A 27,000-nucleotide genomic window follows, 5' to 3' on the forward strand; every position below is an offset into this window, starting at 1 on the left:
TGTTGTCTTCTTCTGGTTATATGTTTTGTTCTTCTTTGTCACTAAAGTAAGATTCTGTAGTCTGACTTTTTTTACACTGTTTATTCATCTTCCCAGTCAAACACCTGATTTTCTAACTCCATATCTAATGAGGCTGGAGCCAAAATCTGTAGAGTTTTAAACCTAAACACAGGAGTTCATTTTTGATCCCAGAGGAAATTAGGTATCACTGAAGGGGGGAGGGTGTGTTTGTGCATGGGGGGGGGGGGAAGGGGTGGTCTGGCTTAAGGAAAATTACTTTAGAAGGTGATGAGGATCAGCGACCAAGATGAAATTCTTAATGAGGGGCCCATGGAAACAAATAGTACATAGACTTCAGGGGGTCCATACACTTAGATTGGGGTGATCCTTCTTTATTTTCATAACCTCTGAATCAAACAAATTTAACATTTCTTCAATTTTGAATATAAGCAACTAACATTACTCTATTAAGAGGTTCATAGGTTTCAGCTTGCCAATGAGGCAGAGTCTATGACTAGGAAAGAGTAGTTATCAGGAAAAGCCAGAGAGAAGAAAAATCAGGAGAGGTGGTCAACATGTCAAATGCAACAAGATAGGTCGAGAATCAGGAGTGAAAAAGGGACCACCAGATTTGGCAGTTATAAGATCACTGGCAACTTTGGAGAGACCAATTTTGGCTGAGTGATGAAACAGGAAGCCAGGCTGCAAGTGGTTGAAGAGTGAGAGAAGAGGCAACAAGTACAGACAGCTTTTTGAATAGTCTGAATGAGAAAGGGATGAGAAGTATAGGACAATAGCACAACAAGATGGCAGGCTCTAGGTAAAGGTATTTTAAGGATAAGAGAGACTTGGGCATTTTGTAGGCACTGAGGAAGGAACCAATTGATGGAAAGGGAGAAAAAAATCTAAGAGAAGGACAGAGAACCCACCAATTACAAAAGTGTATGTCATCATCTCTGACATTTCTAAGCAAGGTAAGGTACACAACCTCTCTCCTGAAATGGAATTGAAATGCATCCTCAAATCTACGCAAATAGTGTAAAAACAGTATAAGAATTAATAACTTTACACCTTATAGTTTGCAGGTTTGACTTTTTAAGTGTGCCATTTAATAAGCATTAAGTACCTACCATCTTCCAGTCACTATGCAAAGAGCTAGTGAAATATCCAAACAAACAAGAGTCCCTGCCCTCAAGGAGCTCACAATCAAAGAACTTGTCTGGGTCTGCTAGCTTGTAGATTCTCAAAACGAAATTCTGACAGAAGTCTTATTAAACAGCTTCTCAAACTTAGCAGTAAACATCATGATAACCAACTTAACTTAATTAGCTGCTTATTACATTTTAATGAATAAAATATAACTTTTCAGTCACTGTCCCTAAATCTCTTTTGAAATAATAATGAGTGCTTAATTCAAAAAAAAGAGGAAAGCTTCTCTGAGATAAAATGTGATCTTCCTATAGCCAAAGAAGTTTCCCCATTTCCTATCTTAAGCACCTCAGAAAGTAGTAACCAGGTCCTAAAGTATTTAAGTGCTTACTCCTGCAAAGAAGTTAAAGAATTAAGACCAACTTAATTTCCCAAATCTACATTGCAAAACCATATTTAAGTAAGGTGCTTTGTCAAGTGCTTTCCTTCCAACTAGCCTAAGTAAACTTGACTCCATTTTACAGATGAGAAAAATTGAGTTCAGAGAAGTTAAGTAACTTCCTACAATTCAATTCAACAAAGATTATAAAGCATTTATATATAGACGATGAATATTAAACCAAAACAAGGCCCACTCCCCCACCTGGGAGAAGCTTACACTAGGGGAAAAGGGAAGAGAACAGAGTTATGATGGGTATGTGAATAAGTATGATACAAAGAAAGTCATCACAAGTAAAATGATTTAGAGGAAAATGTAAGCAAAGGAAAGGCTAAATTCCCACATCTCTAACTGCCTTTGGTGTCCAGCAAGCTTCTCAAACTTAACATCTCCAAAAGAGAACTTATTGCCTTTTCTCCCCAAAACGTCCTCTCTCCCCAACTTTCTTATCAGCGTGTCAAGAGCATTATAAATCTCTCAAATAAGACTATTGTGCCTAGTCCTGGTAAGAGGAGATGAACAATGAGTGTATCAGTTTTCTAACTAAAGATAGAAAATATGTTTCTTCCTGAGTCCTTTGGAATTATGACTGGTCACTGGGTTGATAAGGTTGATTCTAATAACTTTTATAAAGATGAGTTCAGCTTTTCTCCATAGCAATATATGAATTTTGCCATCACTAGTTTTGTCATTTCTTTGCCTTGACAGGTGGATGATGGGAAAGAAACAGAGAGGAGAGAACTTATTTTCCTGGATAGAAGTAAGGAGTTAAGGAAAAACTCCACTGCCAACCTCTGCTCATTTATCCAACATGGTGTCAAGTACAGAGTGGCATTCAGTCTTAAATCTCAAATGGTCCAGAAAAAAAAGTACTGTCCTGACTTTGATTAAGTCATTAATTTCTGAATTCTTTGTTCTTCTATAAAACAAAACAACCAGAAAAAGCCTCTTTTGGGAAGAATACTTAGAATGGGTCAGTAAAGCTCACCTCACCTAACCTGGGCCCTGGGGCAGCTAAATGTTGCAGAGATTTAAGTACTGGGCCTGGAGTCACTAAAATCTGAGTTTAAATCCAGCTTCAGACACACACTAGCTGTGTGACCCTGGGTAAGTTACTTAACTTCTATTTGCCTCAGCACCTCATCTGTAAAAGGTGGACATACTGGACAAAGAAATGGCAATCCACACCAGTACCTTTGCCAAGAAAACCCCATAGATCTGCCCATGGAGTCATGAAGAGCTGGACACAACTGAATGACAACAATAAAACTGAGTCCTAAATCTTTTTTGTCAGGGTTTTATCTACTGGCCAAATCTATAATTAAAAATATCTAAAAACTAAAGGAAATAGGATTATTTCTTCATTTAAAAAATTGTCTTCTTTGGTAAAGATAAATGAAATGCCTAGTTTCCTCTCAGTTCCCCCTCCACTGTTACCTGAAATGAATCTGGAAAAGGAATAAAAAAAAACTGCCCTAAAAGAATCTTTTCTTTTTCTTCTTCCTGTTGTTGTGGCTGCTGCTATTGTTCATTTGACTGTTCATGGGGAAAAAAAAATTTGGGGATTTTCTTAGCAAAGATACTAGAATGGCTTGTGCTATTTCCTTCTCCAGCTCATTTTACAAGTGAGGAATTACTGAGGCAAAAAGGGTCGAGTGACCTGTCCAGGGTCAAAAAGCTACTAAGCGTCTGGGCTGCCTCTGAATTTAAATTTTCCTTACTCCATGACACAGCACCCTATCCACTGTGCTACACAGCTCCTTTCCCCCTTACAATGCAATCAAATTCAACCAACGTTGATTAAGACCCTGATGTGCAGGGTCTATGCTAGAGACAAAAAAGAACAGACCCTGTCATCAAGGAGCCTGCATTCTTTTCAAGAAAGAGTGAAAGATTTAATAGCATAATACTTGTTTATTCTGGATACCCCTAACACTGAATCATCAGGAAAATTATAGATTCAAACATTATGATTTTTAATCACCTATTTCCTCCCATTAAGAAACAATACACAGGTAGACACAGAAGTACTTTTTTTTTTTTTGGCCTTTTGGAGGGCAATTGGGGTTAAGTAACTTGCCCAAAGTTACACAGCTAGTTTTTGTGTGTGTATATGGGTTTTAAGTGTCTGAGGCCATAACCTAATTCGGGTCCTCCCAACTCCAGGGCCTGGCCAGAGCTTTACTCCCTGTGCCACCTAGTTGCCCCAGTACTTTACTTTAAATCTCTTAGATGACTGGCTTGAAAGTACTTGTAAAATGGAGGGAGTAAGTCGAATTTAACAAAAGAAAAGCAGCAGAAGTATTCAAGAATAATAAAGCTATACTCTATTCAAAAAGAATGTTTCCCAAAGATAATTTTTTTGGGGGGGGGGGTGTTAAGTAACTTGCTCAAGGTTACACAGCCAGGTGTTTCTGGGTGGATGCTAAGTGTCGGAGCCCAGATTCGATCTCCAGGTCATCCCGACACTGGAGCTGGTGCTCTTATTCGCTGTGCTACCTGGCCACCCTTCCCAAAGATAATTTAAAAGGCCAATATAGGTTTTGCACACCCAAGCAAACAGAAGATAAAATTAGGGTGCTAGAAGAGAACCGTTACATTTCTATGCCACAAATTTTCAACCCACATTATTTACACTTAAGTACCAGTTTCAAATTCAACAAGACATTTCAGAGATTAATTCTAAAATAAGAGACCACCAAAAATAACTTTTAGAAGCAAAACTTAAAAATTAAACCTTCAATTTAAGACAAAATATAGTGGAACTTATTTTATTGTCATTCTCCAAATGCAATGCCTCTCTTAGCTGGCAAGGTGATTCAGTGGACAGAACATTGAGACTCAAGTCAGAAAGACCTAAGTTTTTCACTTAAATCTGAATTTCACTTCAGATACTCTGGAGTGTGACCTTGTGCCAGTCACTTAACCTTTCTCAATCAGTTTCCTCAACTGTAAATGAAAGAACATACCTACCTCCCAAGGTTGTTGTGAGGATTAAATGAGATTATTTGTATAGTACTGAGCACAGTGCCTAGCACATAGTAGGTACTTAATAAATGCTTGCTTCCTCCCCCCATACCTATACAAGTGTTTTGCTCATTCCTGAAAATACTGGAGCCAACTTTACACAGTCAACTTAAGAGTAAATCAACAAGACAGCATCAGGAAAGAAATGTAGCTCCCGAACACATATACTTATTTTGAGAAGGGATCTAGAGGTTTCACCAGACTACCAAAGGGGTCCCCATGACACAAAAAGATTAAGAACTCCAGTACAGACAGATAGGGAGGCATGTTGTCTTTCTATATGAAAAAAGAGGCCCTGACCTTTCAGAATCGATTGTTAGTACCATACAGGATAGGACAGTTGTGGTAATAATACCATTCATTTAATTTGGTAAGTTTAAGGTTACATTTAATCTGAAATAAGTCACTGTCTTTGGAAGCAAATGAAAGAATAATAACTAAAACTTGAGATTCTTACCTTAAATCCTTTTCAGATAAGGGATCCCATAATTGTAAAAGAGGTACACATTATGGGATTTTTTTTTTTTTAAATCACATGCAAAGATGTAACTTGAACTAAGAATCAGAAGTTTCAATCTAGTCCCAGTTCTTCCATATGCTGTAACATGGTACAAATCACAATCTCTATGGGCCTCTCATTTGAAATAAAGTTATTAGGGGTGGCCAGGTGGCTCAGCGAGTAAGAGCACCGGCTCCAGTGTCAGGATGACCTGGGGATCGAATCCGGGCTCAAGATACTTAGCACCACACCCAGAAATAACTGGCCGTGTAACCTTGAGCAAGTTACTTAACCCCAATTGCTTTAAAAAAAAAAATAAAGTTATTACAACTTACCTGCCCATGAGGAGGTAGAAAAGGTCAAGTGTACTCTACTGGAAACTCTAAAGGGTGAAGTCCTAACATTTAGTAGCTGTAGAGAGCCAGCTTCAGGACAAATCATTTAACCTCTCTGGGCCTCAGTTCCCTCATTCTTTTAAATTTCTTTTAAAGGGGGAAAATACAATCCTGGTAGTATAGGTTCAGATGAGATGATAAATGGCAAATGGCAATATGATTATAAAGCATTATAAAAATATCATTAATAAATATCTATAACATGTGGATGATAATACCATGACCACAATATCTATGCGTTTAGTTGATATTTACATGCATTATATAACTATTTCATTATAAAATAAAACCTTGTGGTGGAAGTAAAGGCCATATTTTCACTAATAGCAAATTGAGGTTTAAAGAGGTTTCTTGACTTGCTCACTGGAAACCTAAATGATATTCCTAAACTGCAGGTCTATGTCACCCCCTGCTCTAACTCAGTGGCTCCCTTGAGGATCAAATATCAATTCCTCCCTTTGGCAGTTAAAGCCCTTCACCATCTGGCTTCAACATTCCTTTCTAGCTTCACTCAATCTTCTATCCATACAAATTAGCCTTGCTGTTGTTCTCACACACTACATTCCATCTCTTGTCTCCATTCCTTTAGAGAGGCTGTTCTTCCTCCCCTCCCCCCATGGCTGGAATCAATATAAGTTTCTTTCTAAGTTTAGTTCAAAACCACCTTTATACAAGTAAAGCCTACCCAACCCTCACCAGTCTCTAAAGCCTTATTCCCAAGTTATTTCAGTTTTGTGTACAGTAACATATGTAGGTATCATCTTAAAACCGTTTCGCTTTTGTTTTTATAATCCAGCACCTAGTATAATACAAGACACATGGTAGGCACTTAAAAAAATGCTTGTTACTTGAAAAAAATACCTTATGTTTTTCTCCCTTAACTTTTATTTTCCCAGTTCCTTTCTCTAAAAAGGAGTTTAAATTGATAGGTTTTTGCTCTCCTTAATCTAATAAGTCCACTCATTCAAACCTAAGTTTTATATGCTTTATGCCCTCTTGACTGCATAGTTATTTTCCTAAGCAAAAGGGATTTGGAAAGAAAGGCTGGTTTTGATACTTTGATAAAGTCCTCACCATACATGAAGAAATCAAAGCCTTGGTCCATCAGTCAACATGCATTTATGGATACACAGAAGGCAAAAAACATTCCCCATCCTCAAGGAACATACATTCTAATGGAGAAACTAATTTCAATAACTAGGTACGTACAAGATATATACAGTGTAGATGAAAATAATCTGAAAGAAGAAAGGCTTCCCTCAGAAAGTGTATGCAAGTCTTGATCCAAGTCCTAAAAGAAACTAAGAGGAGGAAGTGAGGTTGCAGAGTGCTCCCAACATGAGGGAAAGCCAATACAAAAGGCATGAAGTTAGAGTATCAAGTTCAAGGAACTGAAAATAGGTCAATACAACTGGATCCTAAGAGAATGTAAAGAGGCTGCAAAGGTAGAAAGGGGCCAGGTTATGAAAAGCTTCAAATGTCAACCAAAGGACTTTATCTTTGATCCTGAAGTAAAAGGAATCCACTAAAGCTCACTGAGCAAAGAAGTGACATGATCAGACCTACATTTTAGAAAAATCACCTTGGTAGCTTAGTGGAAAGGGGAAATTTCTCAAAACAGTCAGCAGTCATTAAAACCATCATTTTCTGAAATGTTTAAAAGAATGAATAAAAGCCCTAATTATTAAATGACAAAAAGCCACAGAAAACTAATTTACCAATAACCAAAGTGGAGATATCACATAGCTAATAACTGTAAAAGCTAAGACTTGAAGCCAGGTTCTTTGATTTCACACCCAAGACTTTTTTCAAGCAAATCACATAAATATATTTTACATAACCTTGGAGATCAAAATACACAAGGTGGTTTAACAAGTGATTTGTTTGTTTTATAAGGAAGTGACAAATATGTCGATACTGGAGTTAACAGTTTTAATTTAAAATGTTCATACAATTTTTACCCAAAGACACTTAAATTTTAAATGAACTTAATATATCAGAAATTTAAAAGAGGTCAAATACTATGGGGATTCTGGAATTTCAGAAAGGGAAGCAAAAATAACAAAAAACAAGGTAAGAAATTTCTAAATTGCGTGAATGTGAGTTTCTTACCCAACCCACCTTCCAGAACACTGTTCCTAAAGCTATTAAGAAATGAACTAGGATCTGTATCTCAAAGAGATAATAAAAACAGGAAAAGGACCCAAACATACAAAAATATTTATAGCAGTTCTTTTTGGTGGCCAAGAATTGGAAAATGAGGGGATACCCATCAACCAGGAAGTGGCTAAACAAGTTGTGGTATATGAATGTAATGGAATACTACTGTTCCATAAGAAATGATGAGCAAGAAGATTTAAGAATAACCTAGAAAGGAGGAGTCTAGGTGGCACAGTGAATAGAGCAATGGCCCTGGAGTCAGGAGGACCTGAGTTCAAATCTGGCCTCAAGACACTTAACATTTACTAGCCAGGAGACCCTGGGCAAGTCACTTAACACCAACTGCCCTTCCAAAAAGAAAAAAAAAAAGCCTAGAAAGACTTCCATGAACTGATCCTGAGTGAAGTTAGCAAAACCAGAACAATATTTTACATAGTAACAGCAACACTGTGCAATGACTAACTTTGATAGAATTATCTCTGCTTAGCAATGCAAGGTTCTAAGACAACTCCAAATGACTTATGACAGAAAATATTATCCACATCCAGAAAAAGAACTATGGAGTCTAAATGCAGTTCAAAGTATTCTCTTTTTTTTTGTTTGCTCTCTTGTGGTTTCTCCCATTCGTTCTAATTTTTCTTTACAATATGAAAATATGTTTAATATGAATATATACTTAGAGCCAGTATCAATCATGCTTGCCATCTTGGGGGGAGGGATGGGGAGAAAATTTGGAACTCAAAAATCTTATGCAAGTGAACAGTGAAAACTAAAAAGAAATTCATTTTAAAAAGAAAAAGAAATGAACTAGGAATAGTGTTAAAGATCATTTAAGAACCACACTCCCTCCCCACCATACAGCATAAATTTCAAAAGTCAAATAAACTTCACCTAAGCCAGCCAACAATATTATCTTGTCACTTAATCTCAAAGTCTCAAAGACAACAGTCAATAAGCTATAATAATCAACAAAATTAGTCAAGCTAATACAGAACTAATAATGCAAAATGAATCCTCTATTATATGGCTTGAGCACTACATTTCCACTATAAAACTTTCCCAGATACTTATCACAAAGATAAAAGAAAATCTATTCACAAAGTCAAAAATTAAGTGATCACTTAAAAAACTAAGTGAATACAACTATATAAATCCCCACATTTGCTGAGGGAGCAGAAAGCAAAACTTCCTGATTATTTTAGTAATCAGTTTATTTCTTTAGTCCCTCAATACATCAAAGTAGACTAATTTACATGGAACTGTACTGTGAACAGATAAAAGGGTAAATTATTCCTGATAATATGTATGTGTTCAAGGGTGTATACTTCAAATACTGAGGATAAGGTCAGGAATACTTAATCTATCTTCTTGACTTGTGTGAACCATTAACTTAAGCAAAAACAAAACAAAAAGCTAAACCAACAACTGAAGAATGAAGAACTATGAGTGTCAACAAAACACTATGTATGACCCACACAATTAAATTCAACCTTTTAATTAGATCATATGCTCTTAAAGGCCTTTTTACACATGGATTTACTGGAATCAAAGAGGATTTATACAGCTACAGAAAATAACAAGTGTCAATATTAACTATCTTCTAAAAATTCATAAATGGTAATCTAATCTTTGCTAATTTGTTTCCTTTCTTCAAGAATTCATGGGTAAGAACACTAGTAATAACTGACTACATTTCTTTTCTCCAATAAGAAAAGTTAGGCAAAAAGAAGTTACATTTTCTGCCATGTCATATGCATATATCCTGGATAAAAAGAGGAGACTTGAAAAGAGGGCAAGTAAAAACCTCCCCTATGCTGATATTATATGCAGTTTTTCTGGCACATGCATGGATTCAAACTTTTCACCTAATCTTGCATGTTTATTCCATATGTCTAAGAATGCAATAATCATTTTTAAGCAGACTGTGAAAAACTGAGAAATTTTTTAACTGAATTCTATCAAACAGGCAGTATGCTACAACTAAAGTTGAAAGCCCAGAATCTAGTCCTAGCTATAGGAAACTTTGTCACCTTCCCTTTTCGGTGCCTCCTTACCACAAGATTTCAACATTCGTATTGATGTAGCCTCAAATATCCTCATCTACAAGTTCCTCCATGTGCTCAAGTCCTATAACCTACTCCCACCTCTCTACCTCTGCTACACAAAGCTAAGATCACACTCCATCTCACTATCACACACAAGTGTTCCACTTTCATGATCAAGAACTGTCAAACTGATAGAATCATCTATCAATAATATCAATCATCAATCAATAATATGCATAATTCTCTCTATTCTTACACCATACTCTTGCTAAACCTAGTCTTTGTCCTCCCTAACAACTCCAATCCCTTCAATCTTTCAATACTTTCCCAGCCCTGTTGGGGCTACATTTTCTTCTCTTTCAAAACTCTTATGATTTAGTCAACTCCAGTTCATCCATACATAGTAAAAATGTAGTGCAGTGGATAGCACTGGATTTGAAGTCAAGAAGACTTGAGTTCAAATTCAGCCCCAAACATTTACTGTGTGACCTTGAGCAAGTTACTTAACCTCCTCTACTTCTAAGTATTTCATACTATATTTTCCTGCTATGTATTTACTCCAGTTATGTAGTATGGGGTCACAAAGCTAGCCTCAGTAAGAAGAGAGGCTGGACTTCTCTTCATACTGAATGCCTGTTTATATGAAGTGACACAAAGTGAATCAAGTAGAACCAGGAAAACAATATACATGATAATTATAATGACCAAGCATAGCCACAAAAATATATGAGAATGTACTCTTTTTCTTCTTTGCAAGTGAAGGACTATAGGTATGGAACACCAACATTTAGCTTCAAATTTAATTGACATGTTGGTTATTTTTGTTGAAAATTTTTTTCTTTTTTTGGTTTTAGGGATAGCTCTCTACAGAGATATGGATATAACTGGAAAACATAAGTGATGTAAAAAATAAAACATAGCCTTTTAAGTTTCTTCTAGAATTAGTGGGAAAACCTTATATCTAATCCAACTCTCCATTCAGCTAAAAGCATCATTATTAATAGGATGTCTTTTGCCTCATAATCTTCTTCCAAAAGCATAGTAAAATGGAATTTCAAATAGAAATACATCATTTTAGACTTCAGCAAAACGTCATCACAATATATCCAAAAACACCTTAAGTAAACACATGTACATAAACCCTCTAAAGCTACTTATGTGTTCTAAATTAATGTCAAGATAATGGAATTTAGGTATTGCAAAAAGAATACTAAAACAACTTATCCACAGTGAATTTTCCAGAGTCCTATCATTAAGTGTCGTTCATACTCACAGTGGCACATGGCGTTGCTCTGTATCAGCCTTGGCTAGTTCTTCCTCCTCAATGTCAGACTCCCCTCCTGAGCTACTGTCAGTGACATCTGAATCAAAGGCCTGTTCACTGGACTTCAAGTTAGCTGTGCTACTAGCTGTAAATTTCTCCAATTCTTCTGAAATAGAATCACTTTTCAGAAAACTACTAAGTCCTTCTGAAGTAGTAGTCTCACTGGCAGCTTTTCGCAGAGCAGCTTCAGCCTTCCGGGTCAGCATTAACTGGCTACGGTGCCTCAAGGATTCCAAGTTTGGCAGTTTGCTTAGAGTCTTCTCCAAGAACCCACCCAGCTGGTGCTGTATATGTCTCTCCACCTGTTTGGCCTGCACCACCTGTAAACGCTTCTGCAGCCTCCGGGCACGACTTTCAATGTCTGCCTGTCGCCGCAATAATGCTGTTGTCCTCATATCAGAATCTAGAGAACTAAAAAGGCTACAAGATAGGAGAGATTTCTGGCCCTGTGTCTTGCTACCCCCCAAATTGGAGCTGGAGTCTGTTTCAGGTGATAACCTACTCTCTCCACTGCCCCCTTGAAGTGCCAGCTGCTCCATGGAATTTACGGAAGATTTGTTTGCAGTGCCATTATTGCTAAACATATGCTCAACATCAAGGTTTCTATGTGGAAGAGTTGTATTGGTCAAACCCACCTTCAAATCCCCAGATTCAGAACCCCGGACTTCAACACCTTGGAGAGTAGACGAAGAGAGAGCACATTTCCCCCCATTGAGCGAACTGGAATTATCATGGTCAGGATTTGAACTTTTAGTCAATTTCTTGGCCAACCCATTTACAGGGGCTTGTGGCAGAGTTGGCTGGCCACTTGTATTCATGGTTTTTATATTCTCTAAGGAAAACTCCAAAACTGGCTGTCTACCCAACAGCTCAGCTCGGAGTTCAAAAGACTGAGATAAGAGAGAATGAGACTTAAGGACTGTTTGCTTGCTGAAGACTCCTTGCAATTTCAAAGATTCTTTTGAAGGAACAGATGCTACATCTGAGCAGAGATAAGATGCCACCAATGGCTGCAGCTTTCCCAAATCTTCCTTGGTAGGATTGTTTCGGAAGTCTAAACTGGAATCTTCTGTTGCAATGGCTTTCCTTTTGGTTCCGTTGGCAGCAATAAGGATATTGGTGCTGCCGTTGTTCTCGGCACTGCCAGGAGACAAGGTGGAAGATGGGGGAGCCAGTTTGAACCGGATATGGTGAGCTTCAGCTGCTGCATCAGTGAGAGCGGGCGCCATCGCAGCCATTCAGCACAGAGAGACAGGGAGTCCAGCCTCTCCTGTTGTTGAGGCCAGCTCCACGGCCCCTTACTATGTAGCCAGAGGACAGTCTAAGAGAAAAAAGGAAGAACAGCATTAGTAAATGCATAGAAGGAAAAAATAATATGCGAAAGTTTCATACTAAAACAGACTAAAGAGGCCTTGAAATGATCTAATTTAATCTAATTTATTGATCTGCTCCTGCTTTAGAGTAAAAATAGAACATTCCAAGATATAGACAATCTTACTTGATTTGATTACGGTCCCTTTTTAAAAAACTACCCGCCTCTAAATGCCTTTCTTTCTGTGTATGGGTTAAGGTACAGAATATCACATACGCTGTTAATGTCATGTCCAAATTCTAGCCACCCATCTATCATACTGGTCAGCAAAGTCTGTATTAAAAAGGCACTCTCTCCCACCTTCACCCTGTTACATATTCTCTCTCTCTCTCTCTCTCTCTCTCTCTCTCACACACACACACACACCCCTTCAAACATATAAACATTCTATTGCTTAGAGAATCAGCCTATTTCCCCCCAAATATCCCAATGTCAAATGTTAAGTATAAATATAAGGTGTTAAACGAAAGGCTCTACTTTATAACTTAAATGCACAGAAAAATTACTTAGTTTATTATTTATTGTTGAGTGTCCAAAAACTAACAAATTTTTCCATAAATATCAAAACAACCATATTTTGTCAAGGAAATATCATATCAATAGAAACCCCACAACAGAACTGATAAAATCACTTTAGTTAATTTTGTTAAGATTTATAATAACATTCATGTTAAGAGATGTCAACTGCTATGAATTACAGTGATATGCAACTACATTCAAAAAAGACAAGATTACAATCTACCTATTTAGGGTAGTATCAACTCTCAAGAGGAGTGAAGAATAAGGGAAGATTATCACTAACTGAAGCAAACATAATCATTTACTGAACTTTAAAAGAAAATAAAAATTCACCAACAGGAAACAAACTGAAAATGTATTCATTTAATAAAATAAGGAGGGGCTTTAGTATTTCCAATGGAACACAATGCCCAAAAAACCTGTTCTTGAAAACAGACTTCATTTAAATAGTCTGTGCAGACAAATGTTCTACTTTTACATATAAAAACATCAGAATCTACTTATTTCAAAAACTCTCCAAACTGTGAGAATTATTCAAGGCACAAAAATGATATTCCAAATTGGGGAATATATGTTTAAAAGTATGTGATGACCTACCTCTAACCCTTACCATACATATTCGTTTCACTGAACTTTACAATTTAAATACAACATTTTTTTAACTGAGGAGACCAGTCCAAAAAAAAAAAAGTCATCAATTCTACCTCTAGAATTTGCAGTCAAAATAACAGAACCACAAAATCACAGCTTTAAAGCTAAAAACAGTCATCCCCAAAGTGGGATGCAAATGACAATCCACTGGGATATAAGAAAGAAAATATTTTATTTTATATACAAATTGACACTGGCAGTCTCACTGGGTCTGTGTCCTGTGTCACACCCTAAAGGGTGCCTTCTGCCTCATCTCATATCACAACTGTTACAGAATACTGATGGTTGTGCCTTCACTTATAGGTTCACTTTCAAAATATTGCAACCAACTGCAGTGTCTAAGTGTGCTTAATTAAATGGATCTGTGAATATTATTTAATTTTAACTACATTCACAAAGTGCCTTAAAATAGATCCTGCAAAGAAACTATTGATTGAACACAACTTAAAAACAGTTAGATCATAACAATAATAAAAATGACAATATTATCTAAATTAGTAAATCATTTCAGTTCCATACCCAATTACTAAAACATTTCTTTACAGAACTAGAAAAAATAAAATTTATCTGGAGGAAAGATAAAAAGTCTCAAGGAATTAACAATGAAATAAAATAGGCAGGAAGGGAGTCTGGTCACAGCCAATCTCAAACTACACTGTAAAGCAGTGATAATCCAAACTATTTAGCACTGGTTAAAAAATAGAAAAGCTGAATGGAACAGATTTAAGTACACAAACCCCAAAAGTAATCAATAACAGTTAACAGAGTTTTTGATAAACACAAGGACTCCCAATTACTGGGGGCAGACTCATCATTTGACAAAAACTACTGGGATAAGTTTAGACCAGTATCTCACACTACAGACCATAGTAAGTTCCAAATGAATATATGGTCTGGATGCTGGATATAGAGTACCAGTCTTGGCATCAGAAAAACCCAAATTCAAATCTGGTCTCGGACACTTACTAGCTGTGTGACCCTGGGTAGGTCAGTTAACCTCTATTTGCCTCACTTTCCTCAACTGTAAAATGGGGGTAACAATAGCACCTATTTCCTAGGGTTGCTGTGAAGATCAAAATCTCTGAGTTCTAAGCTGGCCTCAGATAAATATAAACCAATGACTTAACCTCTGTTTAACTCAGTTTCCTCAACTGTAAAATAGAAATAATAATGGCACCCATTTCCCAAAGGCTCTAAGGATCAAATGTGGTAACAGTAATTGTAAAGTGCTTATTAGTACAGTGCCTGGTACACCATAATCTAAATGTTAGCTATTATTAGTACTATCATTACATAAAATGTTACACCACAAACAAATTAAGAGATACCTTTTAGAGACAGGGAAGAGTTTTCGACCAAACAAGGCAAAGAGAAAGTTAAAATGGAGAATTGGGATTACATAAAACTAAAATATTTTTGCACAAGAAAAATCAATACACTCAAGAATTTTAAAAGAAACAGTTAACTGGGAAATAACCCAGAGCAGAAAATGCTAATAAGGGTTTGCTGTCCAAGATATACGGGGGCAGCTAGGTGGCACAGTTAATAGAACACTGGCCCTGGAGCCAAGAGGTCCTAAGTTCAAATCCAGCCTCAGACACTCAACACTTAATAGCCATGTGACCTTGGAAAAATCACTTGACCCCAATTGCCCTGCCTTTACCCCTCCGAAAATAAAAAAACAAGATATATAAGGAATTGGTATAAAATTTTAAGAACAAAAATTATTCCACAACAGTCAAAGGATATGAAGAGGTAGTTCTCAAAAAAAAAAAAAGCAATGAATGTCTATATGAAAAAATTGCTACAAATAAAACAAAAGAAATAAGAATTAAAACATCAGATTTGACCAAGGTAAAAAAAAAAAAAAAGAAAACTGCAACTGTTGGAGGATGTATGGCAAGATAGGCATTTTAATGTTAATGGAGCTTGAATTTGGCCCATACACCCTGTAAAGCAATTAGAACTAAAACAAAAAAAGTTGGTAAACTGTGCATATAATTTTACACAGAAATGCCACAATGATGTATCTACACCCTCTACCCCCCCAAAAAAAAGAGAAAAAAAATTTAAATGCACAAAAATATATATAGTAGTACTACTTGTTGTAGCTATGAACTAGAAGCAAAATGGGTGCCCATCAATTGGGCAAGAGATCAACAATTAGGGTATAAATCTATAATTTTGTTTTGCAATAAGAAATTATGAAAGGGATAGATTCTGAGAAACCTGTAAAGACTAGTAGGAACTGATGCAAATTAACAATTTTTATCAAATTCATGACTAACCAATTCTAGAAGACTAATAATGAATGCGGATCTCTGCCTCTGGAAAAGGAGGTGCAGAATGAGGTATGTTATCATGGATCTGTTTTGTTTGACAATACTTGTCATGAGGGTAGGAAGGGTTGAAGAGGAAAGTTAAGGAGGAAGAGTGGGGATAGATGGTTATGTACACAAAATAGAAAAAGTATCAATAAATCCTTTTTTAAAAAATACACAGAAAAGAAAAGCGAGTTCAGATGGAGGTATTAGGGGCAACTAGGTGGCACAGTAGACAGAGTACTAGGCTTGGAGTAAGTCCTTAATTTAAATTCAGCCTCAGATACTTACTATCCCTGTGACACTGAAGAAGTCACCTCTGGTTTCCCTCAGTTTCCTCATTTGTAAAATGAAGATAACAATAACAGCACCTACCTCCCAAGACCATTGTGAGGACAAGGTGAGATGATAACCATAAAGTGCTTAGCACAGTACCTGGCACACAGTAAGCATTATGTAAATGTTAACTCTTATCCTACAGACAAAACAGGGCAATGTTGAAATTAACAGGTTAAATTAAAAAGATACCACAAAAACAAGATGAACATAGTGAACATTAGCAGTTTATATGCAGTCTTCTTTTCTGTTCTTCATAAAGAAAATGTCCTTTTTTGTGATGTTTATCAAGGTCATAATAAAAAATTAAATTCTATTTAAAAGAGTTAAAACAAAACTAGAAAATTGCAGCACTTACACTTCTACCTCTTTTACGAGTTTTTCATCACTCACATTAGAAAGCAGAAAACAACGACAATCAGATTTGACTAGAATTTGACCAAAAAAAATTGAAACTGAGAAGATTATTTGAAATGTGGACTTAATTTCACTATTATTAATATTGCCTTGAGATAGTAACTAATACAGCAACTATGATTAGCAAAATATCTTAAAGTTAACCGTTTCTGCTACTAAAAATTCTCAGACCTGCACACTTAAACTTGGAAATAGAATTTTCTAATCTATTTTTAAAAGTCTTGCAAAGAAGTTTCAGTGAGTTTTGAGCCAATCTGTCAAAAGATTAAAATGAAACCTCTAATTATTTTGCAAGAAATAAAACATCAGGGAAAATGAAAGTGTACTAGAAAAATTTCGACCAAAGACTTTATATAATTGGTGGATGGAATCCAAAATTAAGTATCACAATCTATTAAGTGTAACTAATGATGCATTTCTTCCATTTGGATCTATATAGTTTTGTGAATTACTCTTTTCAGCTATGACAGTCATAAAAAAGTAACAGAATAAATTCACCTTAAAAATCACTTTTGCCTCATTAAGTATTTGGGGTTTTTTTTTATTTGTACATAACATACACAACAGTAGTACAAACATATAACGTGTATGTATATGTATATTAGAAATACATGTGTAAAATTTTTTTTACTGGTAAAGATCAGAAATCAAAAAAAGTTTGGAAATCATTGCCTGGGAAGATCATCTAGTTCAGGGTTTTTTAACATGGAGTCAATGATCGTGTTTATTTTGAGAACTGCACTTCAATATAACTGGTTTCTTTTGTAATACTACGTTATTTCATTTTATGCATTTAAAATATTCTGAGGAATTCACAGGTTTCACTAGATTGTCAAAAGAGTTCATAACACAAAAAAGATTAAGAACCTCAATCAAGTCCAATTCTCTGATTTTGGAGCATAAGGAAGACCCAGAGAAGCAAAATGTTTAATGGCAGATATTGGTAATAAATACCAGAACCAAAATTCTTTCCACTCACAGCATTGCATCATCTGAGAGTATACACAATGCAAAGTGCTACAAACTGTGCAGAAAGAAGCTGACCTGTACATGTGCATCATTTTTCCCATCTCCCCAAATTTTAAATTGTCAGTGAACAATAACCCAGTATTCTATTAACCCAAAAACAGTAATTTAAGGCAGTATTGAGACTTAGTGAAAAACTGACAGTATGGCAGAAATTAGGCCTAGATCAACATCTTACACCATATACCACAATAAGCCTAGAATAGATAGTGACCTCTGAATATTAAAAATTATACTGAGTCTAAAAGAATTAGAAGAGAAACTAATTAGATGCCTTTAACAGGAAGAGGAAAAAAGGGATTTTTAATTAAACAGTGGATAGAGGAAATCACCAAAGATAAAAAAAGATAATCTCAATTACATAAAACTCAAAAGCATTTGAACCAACAAAATAAAAAAATGACTAGTATAAGAAAGGAAGTGGTCAGCAAAAAGAAAAAATCTTTACAATAAATACCTCTGAGAAGAGTCTGGTATCCAAGATATATGGGAACTGACAAACAGTTAAGAAGAGGAATTTATCTATCACTGGATAAGAACAAGTAATTTTCCAAAGAAATACTACTAGCTACCATATCAAACAGTACTCCAAATCAGTAATAAGAGAAATGAAAATCAAAACAAGCCTGAAGTTCTCTGCCTAACACACAACAAACTGGAAATGGAGACAAAAGACTGAATGGTCAACGCTAGAAAGGTTATAGAAAAACAAGCACGTTCTATGCACTGTGTATGGAGCTGTGAAACATTATAACCTTTCTGTGAAAAAAGTGGAATTATCTAAGAAAGTGACTAAAATTTCCACTCCCTTTAACTCAGATATCCTAGTGCTAGGTATATACCTTAGAAAGTCAAAGAGAAGATCACCCAAGACATCAAAGTACCCAAAGCAGCATTCTGACATAGCCAAGAACAGAAAACAAAGCAGCCTGGGGAATGGATAAACAAGCATGAGTATATAGAAAGCAATGGAAAGTTACTACCATACACTATAAAAAGCAATGACTGAAATATAGAGAAGCCTGTGAAGTCTATAAACTGATGCGAAACAGAAACATAACTACATATATTATGACTACAACCATGTAAATAAAAATAATCATCACAAAAAATTGACCGAATGTTGCAAAATGACCAAGTCTGTCCCCAAAGAAAAAAATGAAAACATACTTTCTCTCTTTTTTTTTTGGGGTGGGGGGGACGACTGGAGAGTACAAAAGGGAGCAGAACAACTATGGATATAAAATAGTACGCAATACTTCCCTCTACCAAACGTTCTTACCTCTTGTCAAAGTACCACTATTCTTCCAGTTTCCCAGGTCAAAATCTTGGCATTGTCAATTTCACTCTGGATATCCAATCAACTCATCAATCTTATTGATTCTACCTTGAAAACATCACTTATGGGGCAGCCAGGTGGCTCAGCGAGTAAGAGCACCGGCTCCAGTGTCAGGAGGACCTGGGGATCAAATCCAGGCTCAGACACTTAGCACCCACCCAGAAATAACTGGCCGTGTAACCTTGAGCAAGTTACTTAACCCCGATTGCTTTAAAAAAAAAAAAAACATCACTTACATCTAAACTCTTCTTTCTATTCAAGCAGCCACCACCTGCCATAGTTGAGGCCCCTCATCATCTCTCCTGGATAATTTCAATAGTTTTCAAACTGGTCTCCCTTCCTCCTTCAAGAATCTCCCCACTCAAGAGCTACCCAACAGTTATCTGCAGTTTTTGTGAAATGGTGAGTTCTTATCCCAGAAGCTGGAGTCTTTGGGTTTATCAAATAGTAGATTATTACAGTCACTGACTACTATGTCTTGTGTACCTAACCTATTCCACTGATTGATCACTATTTCTTAGCTAGTACCAAGTAGTTTTGATGATTGCTGCTTCATAATACAGTTTTAGTTCTGCTATGGCTAGGTCACCTTCCCTTGCATTTTTCATTAATTCTCTTGCTATTCTAGACCTTTTCTTCTTCCAGATGAATTTTTTTTTCTAGTTCTATAAAGTAATTTGTGGTAGCCTGATTAGTATGGCATTGAATGAGTAAATTAATTTAGGCAGAACTGTCATTTTTATTATATTAGCTCGACCTACCCATGAGCAATTGATATTTTTCCAATTATTTAGATCTGACTTTAATTATGTTCATATAGTTCCTGGGTTTGTCTTGGCAGGTAGACTCCCAAATATTTTATACTGTCTACAGTAACTTTAAATGGAATTTCTCTTTCTATCTCTTGCTGCTGGGTTTTGTTAGTAATATACAGAAATGCTGATGATTTCTGAGGGTTTCATTTGTTAATTATTTCAAGTAGTTTTTTAGTTGATTTTCTAGGAATCTCTAAGTATACCATCATATAAGAATGATAGCTTTCAGGGCAGGTAGGTGGTGCAGTGAATAGAGCACCGGCCCTGGAGTCAGAAGGACCTGAGTTCAAATCTAGCCTCAGACACTTAACACTTACTAGCTGTGTGACCTTGGGCAAGTTGCCCTCCCCCCTCCAAAAAAAAAAAAAAAAAGAATGATACCTTTATTTCTTCATTTCCTACTCTTAATTCCTTCAATTTCTTTTTCTTTTCTTATTGCTAAAGCTAACATTTCAAGTACCATAGTTAATAACGGATATTCTTGTTTCACCCTGATCTTACTGGAAATACTTCTAGCTTAACCCCATTACATATAATGCTTGCTGATGGTTTTAGATAGATGCGACTTATCATTTTAAAGAAAACTCCCATTTATTGCCAAGCCACTCTCCACTATTTTTAACAGGAATGGGTGCTGTATTTTGTCAAAAACTTTTTCTGCATCTATTGAGATAATTATATTAATTTTGTTATTGATATGGTTACTTATGTTGATAGTTTTCCTAATTCTGAATCAGCCCTGTATTCCTGGCATAAATCCTACCTGGACATAGTGTACTATCCTCATGATGAATTGCTGTAATCTCTTTGCTAATACTTTATTCAAAATTTTTGCATCTATATTCATTAGGCAAATTAGTCTATAAATTTTCTTTTTCTGTTTTGGCTCTTCCAGGTTGAGGTTATCAGCATCATATTTGTATCATAAAAATAATTTGGTAGGACTCCGCCTATTTTTCCAAAGTTTACACAGTATTGTAATTATTATTTAAATATTTGGTAGAATTCACCTGTAAATCTATATGGCCCTGGAGATTTTTTCTTAGGGAATTCATTGATGGCTTGCTTATCCAATTTTTATTTTCTCTTCGGTTAATCTGGGCAATTTATATTTTTGTAAATATTCATCCATTTCACTTAGATTGTCAGATTTATTGGCATACAGCTGGGCAAAATAGCTCCTAATGACTGCTTTAATTTCCTCTTCATTTTTGATGAATTTATCCTTTTCATTTTTTGTTTGTTTTGCTTTTTGGAGAGGGGAAGGCAGGGCTACTGGGGTTACATGACTTGCCCCAAAGTAACCCAGCTAGTAAGTGTTATGTGTCTGAGACCACATTTGAACTCAGGTCCTGCTGACTCCAGGGCCAGTGCTCTGTTCGCTGTGCCACCTAGCCACCCCAATCCTTTTCATTTTTGATAATAGTAATTTGGGTTTCTTTGTTTTTTAACTGAATTAACCAAAGGTTTATCTATTTTACTGGGGGGGTTTTTCCACAAAATCAGCCCTTAGTTTTATTTATTAGTTCAATAGTTTTCTTAATTTCAATTTTATTAATCTCTCCTTTGATTTTTGTAATTTCTAATTTGGTATTTAATTGAGGAGCAAGGAATAGTTTACCTGTCCGATCTATGGAGAACAGAAAAATTTACAACCAAACAAGAGATAAAGAACAAACATCATGAAATGCAAAATGAATCATTTTGATTACATTAAGTTAAAAAGGTTTTGCACAAAGTCAATGCAACCAAGATTAGAGGGGAAGCAGAAAGCTGGGAAACAACTTTTACAGCCACTGTCTCTTACAAAGGCCTCTATATAAAGGCCTTACAAAGGCCTATAAATTCTAAAATATACAGAGGACTAAGTCAAATTTATAAGAATACAAGTCATTCCCCAATTGATAAATGGTCAAAGGATATGAATAGGCAGTTTTCAGATAATGAAATTAAAGCTATCTATAGTCATATGAAAACATGCTCTAAGTCACTACTGATTAGATGTAGGGGTGGGGAACCTGCAGCCTGGAGGCCACATGTGGCCCTCTAGGGCCTCAAGTGTGGCCCTCTGACTGAATCCAAACTTCAAAGAACAAATCTCCTTAATAAAAAGGATTTGTTTTACAAAATTTGGAGTAGGTCAAAACGCCAATTCAAGGACCTGGAAGGCTACAGGTTCCCTATCCCTAGAATAAAAATTTCAGTTGTGATGTGATAGCCATCCTTGAATATCTGAAAAGCTATCACAACCATATAGAGGGAGTTGATTTGTTTTATTTGGTCTCATAAGGCACAACCCCCTAAGAGTTCTTTTAAAGATTTTAAAAATTATTTTTCTTTATTATATTGTGGTCATTCTATATTCTCCTGGTTCTGTTCATTTCACTTCCTATGAAATTTTCCAAGCTTCTCAGAATCTTTCCCTTTCATCATTTCTTATGATACAATAATATTCCATTATATTTATATGCCAAAATTTGTCCAGTCCTTTTTAATTTGACCATTAGGCTGGCTCATTTCATTTCCAGTATTTTGCTACAGCAAATGTGCTACTTAATAGTATATTGTTTTACACATGAGGTCCTTCCTTCTTCCTTTCATGTCTTTGGTTTAGAAATGTTGGCATGGTTAGATAGAGTTCTGGACTTGGAGAAAGAAGACCTGAGATACTTAGGTTTTTGTGATGTAGGACATATCCCTTAACCTCTCTCAGTTTATTTATTTGTAAAAATAGGATAATAATAGCACCTACCCTTCACAGGTGGTTGAAAGAATTTTACAAACAAACACACACACACACACACACACACACACACACACACACATAACATGACAGAACAGGAAAATGATAAATGTTGGAAAAGATGCAGGAAAACTGGAACATTAATGCATCATTGGTGAAGTTGTGAACTGATCCAACCATTCTGGAGAGCAATTTGGAACTATGCCCAAAGGGCTATAAAATTGTGCATACCCTTTTACACAACAATACCACTACTAGCTCTGTATCCCAAAGAAATCTTAAAAAAAGGAAAAGGACTTACATGTACAAAAATATTTATAGCAGTTCTTTTTGTACTGGCAAAGAATTGGAAAATGAAGGTATGTCCAACAACTGAGGAATGGCTGAAATGGCAGAATATAAAGGTAATATGGGGTGGCTAGGTGGCGCAGTGAATAGAGCACCAGCCCTGGAGTCAGGAGGACCTAAGTTCAAATCCAGCCTCAAACACCTAACACAAAAACTAGTCATGTGACCTTGGGCAAGTCACAACTCCAACTGCCCCTCCAAAAAGCAAAAAAAAGAAAAGAAAGGTAATCGAATACTTTGGTTTCCTAAGAAATGATGAAGGACTTCAGAAAAACCTCAAAAGGCTTATATGAACTAATGTTGAGGGAAATGAGCAGAACCAGAAGAACACTGTACATAATAAGAGCAACACTGTTTGATGACTAACTTTGATAGATGTAGCCCTTCTCAGCAATGCAACGATCTAAAACAACTCCAAAAGTCTCATGATGGAAAATGCTATCCACACCCAGAGAAAGAACTATGAAGTCTGAATGCAGATTAAAGCATACTATTTTCTCTCTTTTTTTCTTTCCTGTGGTTCTTCCCTTTTGTTCTGATTCTTCTTTCACAACTTGACGAATGTGAAAATTTTTAATATGTATAACCTAGACCGCATGCTGTCTTGGGGAGGGGGAAAAATTAGAACTCAAATCTTATAAAAGTGAATGCTGAAGATTAAAAATAAATTTTAAAGAGAGAGAGCTCTTAAAAAAAAAGCTACCAAAAGTCATTTTCCCTAAAAAGCAGGTCATTTTCCCTGCTCAACAAATTTCAATGACTCCCTTTCATTCCAGGCTCACAACCCTCACTTTAACCTTTCATCCCTGCTGTTTTCCCACATGTACCACCTGTCTTTTGTGGCTAACCTCCTAGAGAAGGTCTGCTACAGTAAGTACCTCCACTTAGTCTATTCTAAAGTCTCCACAATTTGGCATCCGACCCCATCATTCAACCAAAAGTTCTCTCTCCAAAGTTACCAACAATCTTTTAATTGTTACATCCAGTGACCTTTTCTCAATCTTCATCCTTCTTGACCTCTCTGTAGCCTCTGCCACTTTTCAGATATTTTCAGATATTTCTCCTTGGTATGTCTCTTCCCTCTAGGCTTTCAAGACACTATTCTCTCCTAGTTCTCTTCCTAGCTGGCTGCTCCTTCTCAGTTTCCTTTGGTTGATCTTCATTCAGGTCATACCTGCTAACCTTGAGTATCCCACCGATCTCTGTTCTGAACCTTCTCCCTCTATGCTATTTTCACTTGGTCTCATCAGCTCCCATGGACTCATTCATCTCTATGCTGATGATTTTCAAATCAATCTTCCCAGCCCTAACTTATCTCTTGACTTCTTGTTTGGCATTAGAAGCCCTTCAATAATCCCCACATTTCCAGTCTTCTTATTATCTCTCTACTCTCCCTCCTCCCCATACTCTTGATTCAGAGACACCAGACTCCCACCTCAGGACTTTGTACGCTTCCCCCCTCCCCATGCCTGAAATGTTCCCCTTCCTCTTCTCTTCCTCATTGAATCTCTCAACTTTAATCAAGCACACACTTTTACAGGAAAACTTTTCTGATACTCTCCAACTGCTAGTGTTCAATGATACCTTGTATTTATTTTTTCTTTATTCTGCACATCTCCACCCAAATATTTGTAGACTGGATAAAATGGAACACATCCAGAACTACTGAGCATTACTGAAGAAAACAACAAACCTAAAAACCTAGCTGACTTCATTATCCAGAACCTCCTCCAGGACCTTGCTCTAGCTCTTATGTCTTGCATCTTCCATATCTCCTTTCCAATGGCTACTTCCCTTAATCTACAAAGTTATTTAGATCTTTTCTAAACAGAAAACATACTTCCACCTCATTAGGCTATAATTCCATAACTGTTCTGATAAATTTGAGAAAAGTTGTCATGTGCCATCTGTCTTCAATGCCTTTGCCTCAAATGTCCTTCCACCTATTCCTTCCACCCCTGAATTCCTACCAGACCTGTAAAGGCCAATTTAAATGGCACTCCTCTACCCCTTAAGTCTTTGTGATACCTCTAGTATACAATCAGCTTCTCTATAGGGCCTTACAATAACCTTGTTTTATAATTCTCTAATGTGCGTAGATTATAATTATTCATTTCTTGTATCCCAGTGCCTAAATGTTTGTTAAATGAAGCATGTATCACTGAAAAGCAAAGTAGTAAGTGAAAAGGAATGTACTTCCTTAAAGGCTGAATTCGTTCAATGGTAAAACCAAACAATAATGATGGCGATGATGATGATGATAGTTATACAGCACTTATTATGTACTTTACAATGACTATCTCATTTGATTATAATTCTCACAACAACCCTGGGAAGTAGGTGCTATATCATCCACATTTTACATAAGGAATCTGAAGCAAACAGGCTAAATGACTTACCTAGGATCACACATCTAGTAAGTATCTGAGACCGAATTTGAACTCAGATCTTCCTGACTCCAGGTCCTACACTGCATCCACTGTGCCACTTAAAGGCCCCCATACTCATTAATGGGTATTAATTGATGAGCATATGGATGTAAATATTAAGCAAGTGAAATTAAAATGTGGAAAAAACCTCAAAACCTATTTCTAACTTGACAATCAAAATTTTTTTTCTGTACTAAATAGAACTACTTATAAGACTAATACTATTCAGTATCTCAAGCACAATTAAGTTTACATTTCTAGCTCCTAAACTAATTCCCTAAGTTACTGAAAGAGAAAAGGCAGTTAAGTCAATCCAAAGAACTTATCTATTATTAGTATGGTAGAGATGTATTTGCTGCTCACAAACCAGGAGGAGGAAAAAAAATTCTAGGTTCAAAACTGAACAAGTCTTTTTTGTCCACTGCAAGTGTATAACTTTTTTTATAAGACTCTCTAAAGCAAATAACTACTGCCACTAGTTGCCTAGTTTAGAGGTTAAAATGTGAGCGGTATCACAGTGTAATGAATAGAGAATAGGCCTTAAGGGTCAGGAAAAACATCAGTTCAAGTTCTATGAGGGAAGCACATAGTGAGACCCTACACAAATCTCACTGTCCTAAGGAAATTCTCAAGATTGTTAAATTGTAGAACATAAGTTGACCCTTAACCGATAGAGAAAGATTCTCCTAAACCAGGGGTAGGGAACCTAGGTCCTCAAGTGCAGCCCTTTGACTGAATCCAAACTTCACACAACAAACTCCCCCATCCCTTTGCTAAACCAATGAAACACAAGTCTAGAGAGGGAAAAAGTGAGGGATCTACCATTTTTTTTTTTGCTTTTTGGAGGGAGGAAGGGAGGGCAACTGGGTTTTAAAGTGACTTGCCCAAGGTCACACGGCTAGTAAGTATTAAGTGCCTGAGGCCGCATTTGAACTCAGGTCCTCCTGACTCCAGGGCCAGTGCTCTATTCACTGTGCCTCCTAGCCACCCCTAATCTACAAATTTATAAAAGAAAAAAAAAAAAGATCATACTTTGGGCTTCCATATCTGTAAGCTTATTATAATTTAGTTAAAAGAAAGGGTTATAAATATATAAGTAATACCTAATAAAGCTATAAATTAGGGAATTCATAGTACTTTTGTGGCATGCTTGTTAGGAAAGTCCTACATAAATGCTTATAAAATTTTACTCTAAGTTATCACACAAATTTATGCCTGTTATTAGCATTGCTCAAGTGGTAATTACAAATAAATAAAAACAGAAACATTCTTTTGCTTTTTTTCTGCTTTAGTTATTCCAGAATTTAATTGAGTTTACTTCCCTATTTTTCTAAACACAAGCAATATAAAAAAATTCAATGGATCTGTTATCTCATCAATGTATATTCTTTCCACTGGTGCAAATCAGAATCTCAAAACATCCAATTCTTGACTGTATTCACTGTTTCTTCTTAATTAGTAGTTTAAAGTTTGCAAGGGGATTTAATACATTATTTCACTTGCCTTAAGACAGGTAGGGACTAAGGTATTATTGCCATTTTACAGATGAAGAAACCGAAGCTCAGTCAGTCAATAAGCATTTAAGTACCAACCATGTACCAAGCACTGTAGTAAGTGCTGGAATTAGAAAGAAAGGTAAAAGAATT

The 27,000-nt window shown here is 36.2% G+C and overlaps 1 protein-coding gene across 3 annotated transcripts in view; it reads right to left on the bottom strand.

Moving 5' to 3' along the window:
* Positions 1–27,000, bottom strand: part of KANSL1 (KAT8 regulatory NSL complex subunit 1) — a 214,301-nt gene that overhangs the window by 134,906 nt on the left and 52,395 nt on the right. For all 3 annotated transcript variants that reach the window (XM_069076216.1, XM_069076214.1, XM_069076215.1), the window contains one exon: positions 10,988–12,359. In XM_069076216.1, the coding sequence (XP_068932317.1) occupies positions 10,988–12,276 (1,289 nt within the window). In that variant the 5' untranslated portion in view covers positions 12,277–12,359. The remainder of the gene's footprint in view (positions 1–10,987; positions 12,360–27,000) is intronic.

Source organism: Petaurus breviceps, unplaced genomic scaffold (assembly GCF_028583685.1).
Source record: "Petaurus breviceps papuanus isolate PSGF00001 unplaced genomic scaffold, PetGlider_PUasm1.0 90925, whole genome shotgun sequence".
Lineage (NCBI taxonomy): Eukaryota > Metazoa > Chordata > Mammalia > Diprotodontia > Petauridae > Petaurus > Petaurus breviceps.